This window comes from Pavona decussata, unplaced genomic scaffold (assembly GCF_977016875.1).
Source record: "Pavona decussata unplaced genomic scaffold, jaPavDecu1.1 SCAFFOLD_426, whole genome shotgun sequence".
Lineage (NCBI taxonomy): Eukaryota > Metazoa > Cnidaria > Anthozoa > Scleractinia > Agariciidae > Pavona > Pavona decussata.
Window position 1 is genome coordinate 873093 of NW_028145783.1, and position 14659 is coordinate 887751.

The window sequence follows — 14659 nt, forward strand, 5'->3', positions numbered from 1 at the left end:
GTGCAGAACTTAGGTTGGAAATTTCAGTGCTAGTAAGCGCATACTTTTTGAACGATTCACTGCAAAATTATTTGAAACTCCTGTAAAACGCAGTTACGGAAATAAATAGAGAAATTCATGATGTAACTACTCATCCTACGTCATTCTCAAAGTTCCGCACTGGTTTAAATTAAATCTCCCTAATGATAGTCGGAATTGTTCCAAGTCTATCTTTTGACGCGCTCGAGTCTGCCCAACGGTGAATTGGCTCTCATTTTTTTTTTCACTTCTGTTTCTGGCAAACAGCCGGCCAGTTCGATCAATTAAAAACACTCGGACCATATCAAATTTAAAAGGTTATAAAGCGATGCGTTTGATGCAATTTTTTTTTCGTGTTCCTTAATTATAACTCTTGAAGATTAGAGTAAACCAATATCCGGAGTATTTAAAATAACGGAAGTTTTCGGCTGTTTTTTATTGAAAAACGTTTAAGGTTCCAAACTACCTACTTTCCTTGTCGCACTTACATCCGGCGTTTCTACGCCCATGTCGAAATAATATTTTCATTGTGACTATGTTTTTGACTGTCATTATGAATCGGCAATGCAATTTATTATCATTTGTTTCCTAAAGAAAATAAGACTTTTTGAATTCTGTTATCAATTAATTTCACCCCGAAACCTCACCCAACGTGCTCCGCACCAAACGGTTGTAAAACTTTGAAATCTCCCCTACCGAGAGTGGTACACTGACTCGCACGTCCTCCCGCGTTCTGGCGTATTCTCGCGCGTTCTCGCGTGTGATCTCGCGCGCGTGTTTTTGGATCGAGCACCTACCATACCGCTGGATTTTTTTTTCATTTTCTTTTGACAATGGATTGACAAAATGTCGTTTCATAAGAGCTACATAGCTTGTCCTTTTTGACTGCCACTCAGAATTGCAGTCAGTTGAGGGGAGTTTTCCGAAGGTGTCTTTACAGTTGGTTTACAGTAGAGATGGAAGTGACATTTCCCCCGTATAAAACTGGATAAATTGCAATAGACCATTTCCGAGTTGCTTTGAACCTCATTATGAGAGCGAGGCTAAGTGCATAATTTTTTGTTATGAAAAATTAGTTTTCATTTTATTTTCATTCTCCGTTCTTTATCAAGGTCCGAAATTTTTTAACTCTCTTTCTCCTGAGATTACTGGCTCTTCATCTCTCGCGTCCTTTAGGAAAAAACCTAAAACTTCTATTATCATGAACTACTTATTATGTTAAGGGTGTACAAATATTACTTGTCAGTACTTCCGTTGCCATATTGTCTAGGTTTAGTCATCATTTATTTCTCTGGGAGGGAACCTAAGTTCTAGAAGCCCCATGGTTTTTAGTAGGTTCCCTCGTCACTTCTTTTCCTTCTCTTGGACTTTAATCACTGTAACTTTGTAATCATTTGTAACCATTGTAATCATTGTAACTTAATTGTAACTTAAATAAACTAAATAAATAAAACTAATTTTCGTATGAAAAGTTTTGCACTTAGCCTCGCCTTCATAGTGAGGTTCACAGCAACTCGGAAATGGCCTATTTCGCGAGAACTGGCAAAACAAATTATTTTTAATATAATTCCGTTCGTGAATGAATCTTTCTTCTTTGTCAGTGCCTGTCATTTTCTTAGATCCTGATGTTTTTTACACTATAGCAGGAACGGATACAATCCACCATAGTAAAAAAAGATGGAGAATGGTGAATTTACCCATAATTCATAGCGCACGAAAACCCTAAAAACGCTAATAAAAACGCACCGAAAAGTTCTAAACACTTCAAACCTAGCATGCACAATGTTGTTAGTACAGGAACGAATTTAGCACATAATATGGCTTTCTATGTGCCTATTGGCTGTGCTAGCCAAAGTTGGAAAGAAACTGATTTTTTGACTTGTGCTGGGAAATTCAGATTTTGTTCGATCGTTAAAAAAACGGCTCTTAAGAGTTCTTTGTGTTGCAGGTTGGAAGCCATGGTCGAGTTGGAGCAGATGCAGCAAGAACTGTGATGGCGGCGAACAAACTCGCACAAGAGCTTGCTTTGCTAACGACTGTGATGGAAGCAAAAGAGAAACAAGATCCTGCAACATGCACGAATGCTATGGTAAGATAACGTAAAAGCTCTTTTGGCCTTATTAGGGGTTCTGGGGATATGGGATTGGTATCAAGCATGGCAAGCCAGTCCGTGGTATTCTCAGGATTTTTTGCATTTTGACCGCGTGGAAATTGGGACGAGAGTCTCATTCTTCCCCTCTCCACTACTCTCATTTTTTTACCTCTTGATTCAACTTTTGTACATCGAAATGTGCCATTCGCTAAGCAGGCCAGGGATATGGGAGAGTGAGAAAATAGTTTCCAGCGTATTATAGGAGCATGGTTGGCCAAATTAATTTCAGGGCCTCTCTGATGGACGTATTTGTAGGAGCGGTAAGAAAAGGGCCAAGAAAAGGTCTTATATCAAATCAATAAAAACATTTCCTGGAAAACTCAAAACTGATTTTTACGAACTTCTGTCAGAAAAACACTCTATAAAACAGAACAAGAAAACGGTTGTAATGAATTCAGCGCATTGGAAATGTTGGCTTTTGAAGAGAGGTGAAAACCGGTTTGCGTGGAGAAAAATATCTTGGAGCAGGACGAGACTGGCAACAACAAACTCCAAGGGCCACATCAGTGGTGGGAGGCGAGTGTTACCAATATTGCGCCGTCGCTGCTCCCCAGTACTTGTAGAATAAACTCTGGATGGGTATAGAAGTAACGTAACGCCGGCATGATATTAAGAGCTTGGGATTTAACTGTAACCAACTGAACTTGACATTTTATGTTCTTCCACAGGTCTAAAGGACATAGTGCGGCATGTTCGGGAAGAACAAAAACCACCAGTTTCCAAACACGAAAATATAAAACTAGAAAATGGACGCACACCGTCGATGGAAGTCTCTAAAGTGTTCCGTTATTACTTTCCCGAAGAATTCTCCATTCTAATTACTTTCCGAGCCATGAAGCTCACGAACGTATATCTGGTGGCTATGTACGACTATCGCAAAATACTGACGTTAGGAGTGAGAATAACTCCGGACTTTTTAAGCTTCGAGTTCGAGAGGAGCTCTCTTTTTCTCAATCGCCGTCTGTCGCTAGACTTTCCGGTCAAAGTGCGCGAGGAGGAGTGGTACAGTGCTGGCATTAGCATCCAGGAAGGAGAGGTCACTGTCCACTGGAACTGCAGGAAGATTGGGACCAAGAGCTTACAAGGGAAGTATTCATTCATTCCGGATTCTTTGGGCAACATTTACCTTGGGAAACCGCTGCTCGTCTCCTCTGTAGAGAGATTTCAGGTAGGCTGTTGAATAGAGAAACAGTTCGAATGAACCCTTTGTTTTGCTTAGCAATTCTCTTTCAGGCCTAATTCTTATACGTCGCATTTTGTTTAGGTATAACGCGACTTTTAGATACAAATTGAATCTACGATCTCTTCTACCTTGGAAACCGAACTCTTACTCATATTATTTTAAAGTTGAAATAAATAAATAAATACAAAGTTAGGCGTACAGACACCCCGACAGTTTAAATTTTGGGCTTGGAACTTGTCTTCTACTGAAAATTTTACGGTTTTATTTGTCTCTATTCCTTACGTTTCAAATGTATCTGGTGGAAAGGTTCCTTATGTCAACGTTTGTAAGTTTGTATAATCAGTTTACCGCTGCATTCCTGTCTGTAATTTTTTTTTTACTCTTGCGTGGCAGATTGAACTGAGTGAGATGTACTTTGTCCCAGATCCCGGTGCGTCCAAAGAGCAGTGCGAGGTTCCAATGTTCAAACCAGTGAGTATTGTTGGGCAGCGACGTTCCTTTGAGCCATTCTAAATCTAAGTTTGTAATCAAAAAGTCAATTTTCTCTTCCTGGCCAGACCAACTTTAACCTTGAATCCGAACCAGATCGTTGTACCGAGGTGGATGGGTGCTTTAGCAATCTCAGTTCGTTTCCTGCAGCACGCACTCGTTCAGAGACAAGTATTAACTCCAACTGCCAGGAGAATCTCAAACAATCTACACTAACTAAATGTGAAAATGAATTTTGGTAGTTGAAAGCAAAGACAAAACGTCTTTCATTGGTCTTTAATTTTCGCTCACGATCGTTATAACATCTTCTTATTCGTCTTCCAAGTGTTTTTTCCGGCGATATCGATTAGACAGGCCAGAATGAAAACTTCCTTTGATGATTTTTATTTATCGAGTGAAGTTACATCACTGCTGGGTAGTTTCGCTCACGTCTTTAGTATCCAGATCGAATTGGAATTGATAATCATGTTGGGTTTTGTCGATGGAGTTGAAGAAGAACCTTCGAGGCAGAAACAATCGAGAAACAACAAACTCGACCCACGTACGACGCCGAACTTAGAACTCGCGATTAAGCATGGTGATGTCGGCAAACGAGAATTGCTGAAATAGACACGTGATTATGATGTTCCACGTTTGGTGGTTATCGTTTGCGGTTTCAATGCGAGATGAACTTGCGTTTAGCTTTAACTTTACTTGAAGCTTGTGAAGAAAATTTCTCGTATTACACGGCAGCCGACAAATGGCATGATAAAGGTTCTCGTTTGCCAAAGGACACGATGCTTAATTTCTAACGGTTTGTGGCGCATGCTTTCATTCATCAATACACCTACGCTACTCCCGCGTCGGGAAGAAAGAAATCTTAAACCAACCCTAGAGTTGGCAATTTAGTAACATTATCTTGCGCTTTGTTATTTTTCAGCGGCAAGTCACTCCCATAATCGAAGGCAGTGGCGGTGCACCTGACATTTATGACAAAGAAGGAGGATCCGGTACGCCAAACTATGTTGATCATCCTGAAAGCGAAGGTTTGTTACGAAAATCGTCATTTGGCTTCGAAACGATCACTTAGTTTGCCATCATGAAACCTGCGCTGTTTTCACATACAGTCAGTCATCAAAGTCCAGTGTCTGTTTTGCATGTGAATGCCAAATGCTAAGGAATTAGAACACACTGCCTCTACGTTAACTCGTCACGTATTACCTTACAAATAATTTGAAGCGAAGAATACTTAGAGGCCATTGTAAGGGGGAACAGGAGAAGTTATCAGAGACTGACACTACCACTACCTCTTTACCCAAACAATTCCGATTAATTTAAAAGATTTTGTTCCGGTATCTTACAGATTACATTCTTATGCATTTGTACTGTAACTAACAATTATTCCTCGAGCGCGCGTTGGATATGAGATGACAGATAGCGAACGAGGCGCGTAGCGCCGAGTTGGCTATAATCATCTCACATCCAACAAGCGCGAGTGGAATAATTGTTTTATTAAAAACAATCAAGAAATATAGCTAGGTCTTGTTGATTTCGCTTTGCAAGAACAACCAGACGACAATTGAATGGTCGCTATTTTCCGGGCATGGTATTGTGCTCATACACCATGGCCGCTAAGCGGCAATCAACTCCCTGAAATTGCATTACAATGATCCAGCTTTTAAAGTGTATATGACACAAAATCTTTTATTAGCTTATTAGGAAGAGCTTTCAAAATGATGAAGAATGGCATTTATTTTATTGCGATAGCATTCTTGGTTGCCGAGTTATTCAAGATTTAGGCTTATGCAAATTAGACAACTTGTGACGTCACAATACTGACACAAAATGAAGGGAAATCACAAAAAATGGAATATCTCTTTAGCCTTTTTCTGTATAGAACTGAAACTTTGTAGAGTTGTTATACTCATCACAAAGTTTCATGATATGAACCACTATGACATTTCCATGGCAACACAATGGGCTCCAGGCCCTCACCATCCAAAGGATAAAATCAGAGTTTCCCTTCCCAAAAAGCACTTTTGCTCTTGATGTTTATTCAGTGGGTGTGAGGGAATATGGACATTACGCAGCACAAGTATAAGAAATTCTGTTTGACTGTGGAGCAATAAATAAGGCATTTGTCATTTTGGGAAGGTAGAGGTCTGGTAACGAATACGTTGCTATGGTGACATCATAGCCACTGTCACAATGTGTAGTTCTGTCAGCACATCAACCCTGCAAAATTTCAACCCGGTAGATGTAGTATTTGCGTAGATATTCCAAATTTTGTGATTTCCCTTCATTTTGTGTCAGTCTTGTGACGTCACAAGTTGTCTAATTTGCATAAGCCTAAATCTTGAATAACTCGGCAACCGAGAATGCTATTGCAATAAAATAAATGCCATTCTTCATCATTTTGAAAGCTCTTCCTAATAAGCTAATAAAAGATTTTGTGTCATATACACTTTAATAGTATACAGTATTCATTTGTCTTGATCTTCTGATACAAAGGTATTTCTTCAAATGGAGAACACTTGTGTTATGGAAGAACTTGTAAAATTCTATTTACCAAGAAACTGAAACGTTCCCGCCAAAATAGAGACCTATTCACACTTTTTTGGGTGACTTGTGCAATCGTATAACACATCAGGAGAGCACTAGCCTTTGTTGAGAGGGAAACCATACACGGGTAATGTATTTCTCCACAGACTTCGGCACGACGATTTAGCATGGCATTAGCACAGCAGTAGCGCGTCATTAAATTATTTTAATGAATTTTGGGTTAATTTTTCCGTTCCACGCATTTCTATGTTTTAGAATTTGGCGCGACTGAATTAAATTCGACGTTTGAAACCACTGCCGTGCCACTGCCGGGTCAAATTGATTTAAGTTCTGCACGGTAGTAGAACGACGTTTGGAACAGGCCTTATTATTTTTGTTGTCCTTCAAATATTTTCCTTGACAGGGCGTAGGATGTAAACTTTTAGAGTTTTTATCCGCAGTTATGTTACCGTCCTCATCTGTCCTAGCCTCCCACGCAGTCGCTTTTAGGGGACTCGTATTACCAACCTTGGGAACGAGGTTGTCGTATTACCCTCTTCTCCTAAAACGTCTGTGTGGGAGGCTACACCTGTTCTTACAGCAAAAACACTCTTCAGTCTTGAAGTTTACAAGTCTTGTCTTTCATCGCATTGAAGCGACTTTTAGTTCCAAACTACATATATTCCATATTTTGTTGGTGGTATTACATGATGTGACCCGTTTAGAACAATCGCTGGATTATAAGACTTGATAACAAATAGTAGGAAACCAATCAGATCGGATGTTCATAGCCACATGCTGCCTACATGATACTGATATTATTTCACTCAGTAACACCGTAGGTGACCTAGTTATATGCCATATTTCCTCTCGCAGTGGAAATCTCTTGGTCTGAGTGGTCCCCATGCTCTCACTCGTGCGGAAAAGGCAAGAGGAAGCGCGTGATGATGTGTGATCTGGAAACTAGCTACACTGATGAGAACGGAATGCCAAGTGCGGAATGCCTCAAGGCCCTGCAGAATGAAGAGGTCAAGGAATGTTATCTGCAAGACTGTCCGGGTATGGAAGCGCAGATAAACGCTTTTTAATTTAAGACACTCGTCACGTTTAATGAAAACCTCTCCCTTGAAACAAATTGGCGTTGAATTGCTGGAAGGACGGTCTAAATTCATATTCGTTTGGAACCATTGAAATTATGTTCCGAAACGCTGGATACAATTATCGCCTGTTTTCGCTTTTTTATTTCCCGCGTGCCGCCTTTATGGATCCATGACGTCGTATGGCCTCGCATTGATTATTTACAGTTCCACTTTCCAATTTAACGAAGAAGTGATAAAATGATAAAAGAGCAAAATTGCAAATAAATTTAAAAGAGTCCTTCCGACCTATTGTAACATCGCTCGCTGTTTGGCTTTGGAAGGCGATAAATTTGCTGGCAGGATCGTGCAGATCAGCGGGCTGTGGAGAACGACTGTTGATGGCCTCTGATTTTCAGGAGGATCGAGTGATTAGCGTAGGTTAAGGTATACTGGTGCTTGTTCAGTTTGAACATGACCGTAACTCCTTTTTCTTGTACTCTATTATTTTCAGCCCAGTGTGACAGACCGTGCTTAAATGGAGGATTTTGTGTCAGTCGTAATCACTGTCAATGCCAGCCCGGTTACCATGGCGACGTCTGTGAGAGAGGTACTGCCATGAAATATCATTGACAGACAGCCAATCACAGCGCGTTAAACAATTAGTGATAGTAGTGGGGTTCCTCAAAACGTCTTCCTATTCTAAAGTAGCCAGTAGTTTCTTTTTTTATCTTTTGCGAAAATATTCCACCACAGAAAGAAGGTAATCATTGAGATATAATAATTTTGTTTCCCACAGCACAAATGCACAGTATTTGCCTTCTTCACTTTGTAGATGGTACGACTAATAATCGCAAATTCTTATCCCAATTTTGAGTGACGGTACCTTTTTTTCCTTAGTCAATCATCAAGTCTCGAATATGAAATTAAAACTCGATGCTGAAGATGTAAACGAAGTTTAGCCAGGGGAATTCAGGGGAAATCTTGCTCCAAACCCATTTGGATCCGGCCATCTTGAATTTTCCAGATATCTTTTACCACAAATCATGGTTAGAAGCCGAGCAACGCAGCTGATTTTGACTAAACCAAAACTACTCTACCAGGAACGATACGTTCATATGCAAACTTATACCTCAAGCCTCTTTTTAAGGTAGTTAAATTACATCTTAGCAATTAAATATTAGTGTGTGCGATAATAGGGCCTTGCTATTTTTCCATTGAGATATATTATATTTAAAGGCGATGCTCTCTTTTGTTACTGCGCATACGTTCTGTACATCTCAGAATTGCCCGAGAAACTCTAGTTTATAAAGGACGGTGCTTGTTAATTGAAAGGTAGTTTTGTGCGGTCGTTGCTTAATATCTCTGACAATTTCGTAGTTGACCCCAATTTCAATATCCCTTGCTAAGATCTTCTTTTCTCGCATAGTTATAAACCATGCAAAAATACCTTTGTTTCAGGAGGCACCGGCCTTAACCCTTTAACCCCTAATATCAAAGAACAAGTCCTCCTATCTTGTCCCCATACTTTTCTTATAAAAGTTCTGGGGAGAAGTTATTAAAATATCAAGAAAATTCATCTTGGGTGATCATATCCTTAATTCTCATGACCCAGGGGTTGAATAAGCATTTATATTACAAGGAGAAATCTGATGCTGATCGCTGTTGGGTAAGGGGTTAAGAAACAGCTGTTCTTTTGCAGTGGAGTGTAAAATTCACTGTCGAAATGGCGGAACCTGTGTGGCTCCTTACAAGTGTAGCTGTCCACCGGGATATGGAGGAACACTATGCGAGAAAGGTGAATATTACAACACTGTGCCTAGTCCTAAACCAAGACCTGCATAAAGGGGAAGTATCATGGGGTTTTTGGTATCTTTTGTTAAAAATGATGAAATAAGACCTTCTATCACCTGCCAAATAATTCTAGAATAACGAGAGGAAAGAAATCAACTCAATTCTTGATGGAACAATGTAACAACCGATAAAACTGGATGAGGGAAGAACAAACAATATCAGTTTTAATTTTCAAGTTGTAATCCATTTCCATTCTTGTAATCTGCTAATACTAGTTTATTGCACAGGTAGAGTAATTACTGATAAAACTGGACCATTGTATTAACGCTTCTGTTAGTACAGATATTTTAATATAATCCTCTATCTTAACTTGAATCAAATGCTGTCTCTCAGAAATCCGTCAGCTGTTAGATAGTTCGACTACATAGTACATTAACTAAAATAATTGTAAAGCTTGAAACAATAAAAAAGACAGCTTAAAAAATGTGCTTTCACTTAGTAAAGGACTTCTCCTTGGTTGTCTAACATGCAGCTTGTTTCCACAGTTTCATGCAGTCCACCGTGTCAATATGGCGGCAGATGTATACGCCCAAACGTGTGCCAGTGTCCCCGTGGTTTCCTCGCGCCTTATTGTAGACGTGAGTACGCTCATTGAAAATTCTTGAACCATTAGATTTAATAAGAGTGGTTAAAGAATCTTAGCATAGCAAACGAGGAAAAAAAATTAAATTAAAAGATAAAAGCTTTTGTACTCCTCATTTCATTTCTTTTCTTTCTCGTCCCAAGCCTCCTGTAGCCCTCCCTGCTTAAATGGCGGACTGTGCGTGGGACCAAACAGATGTCGCTGCGCGAGAGGCTTCACGGGACACCACTGCCGGCAAGGTATGCTGGGTTGACGAATTTTTCATGTTCCCCAAGCTGCCTTGCTTTCATGCTGGACTGTATTATAAAGTCATATTGATTGGCTGATTGATTGGTTGATCGATTGATCGATTGATCCTCTGCTAGTCCGAAACTTCTTTGGTTTTCTGAATGTTCCGTTTCTATCATTGCAGCCGTTTGCCGCCAGCCATGTATGAATGGCGGGGTGTGTTATCAACCAGACAGATGCTCATGTCATTCCGGCTGGCATGGCAAGAGTTGCGAGAAAGGTAAGCTTCCTAACCTCGTATAAATTCGACATTCGAGTTGTCCTTTCAACTGATGAACCTAGACAGCTACTGCCACGATCTTCCCCCAGGACAAGGGTACGGGTAACTTGACCACAACCAACTCTACGAACTACCGCGTGGACATAAAGGGACAGTATCACGCTATTTTTAGTAGCACATTGAAAATCGAAAAGATGCTGTTCGGTTTATAGCAGCCAAGATTTAATGACCAAAATTCCAATAAAAGACTATCAGAATGCAAAGAAACTATACACGGTTATTTTTGCCGGCAGATGACCAAAATAAAAATGGGTTCAAATTTGAAAATGTCGGGCCGACGATTTCAATTTTCTTTGTCTTAACGCACTGAAAATCGGTTGTACTATATTTTGGTTCAACCTTTCGTCTCAGTAGAATCACTATTAATATTTTTTTAAATTAGCGATTTAGAAATTAATTAACACAGTATTCAAAGTTTAAATGTGGTGAGTTTTTGCCCAAAATCATGATATCTCCCATGATACTGCCCCTTTAACAAATGAAACAGAGTGCAGCTAAGCACCCGAAGAATAACTCTCTTAGGGAACTTATCATAACATGCGCTTGTTCGAAGAGGAGCACCTTGTCTGGGGTAGGGGGTTATCGAAGACACTACCCATCTCATGAACATTACCGACAAAATTTTACTGGCTAAAAAATTTGAGTTCACACAAATATTCAGCTAGCAAAAGTCAGCATTGCTGGATAAACAAAAGAATTGAGGTTTGAATCGCATTGTCATTTTTTACTGCTGAATAGAGGGGTGGCTATGCAATAAAGACACATCTTTTGAGGTTGAGGAAGGAGGGGTGGTTCGAACTTTTAAATCTGTGGATTTACTCTACTTCGTTTTTTTTTTGCAGCGCGTTGTTTCCCGGACTGTCAAAATGGCGGCACGTGTATCAGGCGGAACGTGTGCATGTGCGCACGAGGATATTTCGGTTATTACTGTCAGTTTGGAGTGGTGAGTATTAAGTGAGTATTACCATCACAACATCCTTATCTGCGTGTTTTAGTTTTTATCCGGAACATTTCTAAAGTTAAAATTGGTAAAAAGGGGCTTTAAATTGATCTAAAAAAATTAAAAAGTTTCCCAAATTTTCGATCCGTATCTCTGGTTCTTCTTCGGGGGACAATGAATCCGAAATTCAAACTCGCTGCTTCAAATTTCGGCTCCCACGACATCTTTACAGCGGCACGTATGCCCTTTGTATAATGCTACAGTGCACCGCTCACAGCAGGGATTTTCTTGGCGATTTTTAAAGCATTTTACGGTAAAACTGCCCGAGACTAACGTCGTTGTTTTAGACTGCTTGCAGACCTCCTTTTGTTTTGAGGTCCTTCGCTTGTGAAACCGGACTAGTGCGATCCAAGACGCCGAGTCTATAAACGAAAAGGGATTGGGCCTAGTCGTCTGGTCCCAGTCCTTCGCCCCGTGATCCTTTGACTCACAGACTGCAAGCAGTCTCTCTCCTTTTTTACTCTCCTATGCAAACGTTTCAGATTGGATTTCACTGCGATTTTTTTGCGATCTTGTGACATTGTGTAGTAGAGGGAAACGCGCCACAACAGTTCCTTTAGAAGTTCCTCTTGATAGTTTTTACTCTGACAGAGCATCACAGTCAAATCATATTGCATCAAATCGGTTCCATTTAGTGATCAGTTGCTTCAACGCAAAGTTGAAGGCCAAAAAACACCAAAACAAACAAAAAAAAGTTTAACGAAGTACTGCAATTCATTTGTCGAGTTTCACAAACTCTCTCCTCTATGATTCTGGCTTGGAGCCTCGACCATCCGATAAATAAATAAACAAATAAAAAAATAAATAATGGCAATTAAACTGAGTGGAGTGCAATTTGGTCTGAAATCATACGCGTGATTTCAAAATCCGCGCGAGTTCGATTTGAAATCACAAGTATGATTTCAGACCAAAATTGCACGAAACGAAGTTCAATTACCACTTTATTACACCCATTTTGAAACCACAGAGTTTTTTGGAAATATCAATATTTATTCATCCACTTTCACGTTTCATTTTGATGGCCCTGCAGAAAAGGGTGCTATTTAGAGCCAAAAAATAGTGCGATTTGTGAATAAATCGCACCTTTGAGAGTCAATCAGATTGCAAGGATCATCAGTGATTTCAAAATGGGTGCTATTCATAAATAAATCGCTCTATTTAAGTGTCAATGTATTTAGCGCAGAGCACTGATTGGGGACATTTTCCAGATCGAATTGGACTTTAGAAGTGTTGGTTTTTGAGGAGGGGGGTAAACCAGAGTACCCGGAGAAAAAATTCTCGGAGCAAGGACGAGAACCAACAACAAACTCAACCCACATATGACGCCGAATACGGGAATCGAACCCGGGCCACATTGGTGGGATGCGAGTGCTCTCACCACTGCGTCATCCCTACTCCCCCCAATGGTTATTTTTGTTTCAAGTCAGCATTCTGGCATTAATACTCAGAGCTCTTTGTTCGTTTCAGGTAAAAAGTCGTCAACAACGAACAAGACAACTCTCGTGGAAAAGCCAAGACTGACCAGGAACATTTGACAATTTCTTGTCGGAAATCAATCAGTGATTTTTCGGCATGCATCAGGAGGAATTTAGAATTTTCCAGCTTAACTTATATTTCCATTGAAAATTGTTTTGGCCTCATAAACGTTCCAAGGTATTGAAATGTTAGAATCAAGACAACGAGGTACGGTGCCCTTGTCAGAGAGGCTTTTCCTGTTACCCTCGCTTCAGCACTAAGTTAAGTTCACAATAAACCATCTTTCAGTTTCTAAGATTTGTTTCCAAGGTCACGTAAATGGTAAAGCATTTTGAAGATTTTTAGATGTTTTCTTATAAATAATTCCTTGTTTGTCTCAGCCTTCAACTCCAAGGACACTTCCTTCCGGCATAAATGTAAGAGGATGCTCTTCAGGGCACTTTTGTCCAGAAATGCACCTAGCCGTGAATTTGGACACTTCATATAAGACAAAACTTTTTGTCTTTTCATATTAATTCATGTTTGACATGTTGTGTTTTAGTAAGAATTAAGGTTAGGGGACACCTTGTGATATCCATCATACAGTTCATGCATCTCATTAGCGCGGAAATTTATACCCTTTAGGGCCGAGTTGTTCCAAGCACGATTACACTAATCGCTACCATGAGAAGTTAGCTTTGTTCATAATTAACCCGTTACCCCATGATGAGCGAAACTGTACCAGGAATTTGAGTTTTTTGGAACGTCGTTTTGCGGGCATAGTTTCGATTCATTTTGAGCCCTAGAAAGAAAACAATTCCAATTATTCAGTTTTCCCCGGCTTAAACTATAAGAGGTTCCCGCATAATTCTAATGATTGTAATTCTAGATTTAATAACCTAAGCGATACCGCACCACGAACTTTAACCTCAAAAAGGTACGACGAACACCCCCGTAACTTTCACCTGGGAGCTGGACATCCCTCCGGGAGTCTTTCATATCCTCATGTTTCAGAAAGGCGTATGCCTCTACTTGATGCAAGGTGTATTATGCATTTTCAATTTTCAAGGTGCTTTATCTCGCAATGTGCCGATGGTTTTCAATAAGAACATTTTGAAAAACCTGTAGCTGGTTTTAGAAGTGTTCTACAAATTTTGATAATTATTGAAGTTTCAAAGCCTTCCAGACCGCGTTACAACGTTACTAATTTGACCAGGAATGTATGTAAGATAGATTTCTATTACGCAAATCTGTTGAAGAGGTCTTATACTCGTTTTACATCATCTTTCAGCTTAAAATCGCGAATAAGATTTATCTAGCTCACCATTAATAAAACGAGATTTTAAACTAAGTACTTTTTCGTCCAAAAACCAACAACTAAGAGTTATGTACAGAAGGGAACGGATGAACCACGTCGTGTTCAATTCTGAATCGATCCTATGTGAATATGCTTCCTCAGAAATTTACATTTTCCATTATGTGGAGTAAAATTAAAAAATAAAAATTTACCAAAGAAGCCGTCTGTTTTTGTGACTGACTGTTTTACATTGTTTTCTTTTGTTCAAGGGAAGTCTTATGGGGTTTTTTACCTCTTTTGTCAAAGATGGTGAATAAGATCTTTACTTAGCTAAAAAATAATTCTAAAACGACGAGAGGAAAGAAATCAACTCAATTCTTGAGAGGAACAATCCATCAGGATCTATAATCTAGCGCATTCTGGAAACAAAAATGCGAGAACTTGAGAAACGTTAGCCTAATATT

At 39.7% G+C, this 14659-nt stretch overlaps 1 protein-coding gene across 6 annotated transcripts in view; it reads left to right on the forward strand.

Moving 5' to 3' along the window:
- The window catches only part of LOC146450805 (uncharacterized), a 51930-nt gene extending 37516 nt beyond the window's left edge, over positions 1–14414 (forward strand). For 5 of the 6 annotated variants that reach the window (XM_085099988.1, XM_085099987.1, XM_085099989.1 and 2 more), the window contains 12 exons: positions 1967–2107; positions 2839–3338; positions 3747–3824; positions 4762–4867; positions 7239–7421; positions 7953–8048; positions 9141–9236; positions 9778–9870; positions 10019–10114; positions 10288–10383; positions 11286–11386; positions 12911–14414. In XM_085099988.1, coding sequence (XP_084956114.1) covers positions 1967–2107; positions 2839–3338; positions 3747–3824; positions 4762–4867; positions 7239–7421; positions 7953–8048; positions 9141–9236; positions 9778–9870; positions 10019–10114; positions 10288–10383; positions 11286–11386; positions 12911–12964 — 1640 coding nt within the window. In that variant the 3' untranslated portion in view covers positions 12965–14414. Of the gene's footprint in view, positions 1–1966; positions 2108–2838; positions 3339–3746; positions 3825–4761; positions 4868–7238; positions 7422–7952; positions 8049–9140; positions 9237–9777; positions 9871–10018; positions 10115–10287; positions 10384–11285; positions 11398–12910 lie in introns of all 6 variants that reach the window. The other variant, XM_085099991.1, reaches the window with a different exon arrangement.
- Positions 14415–14659: the final 245 nt, after the last annotated feature.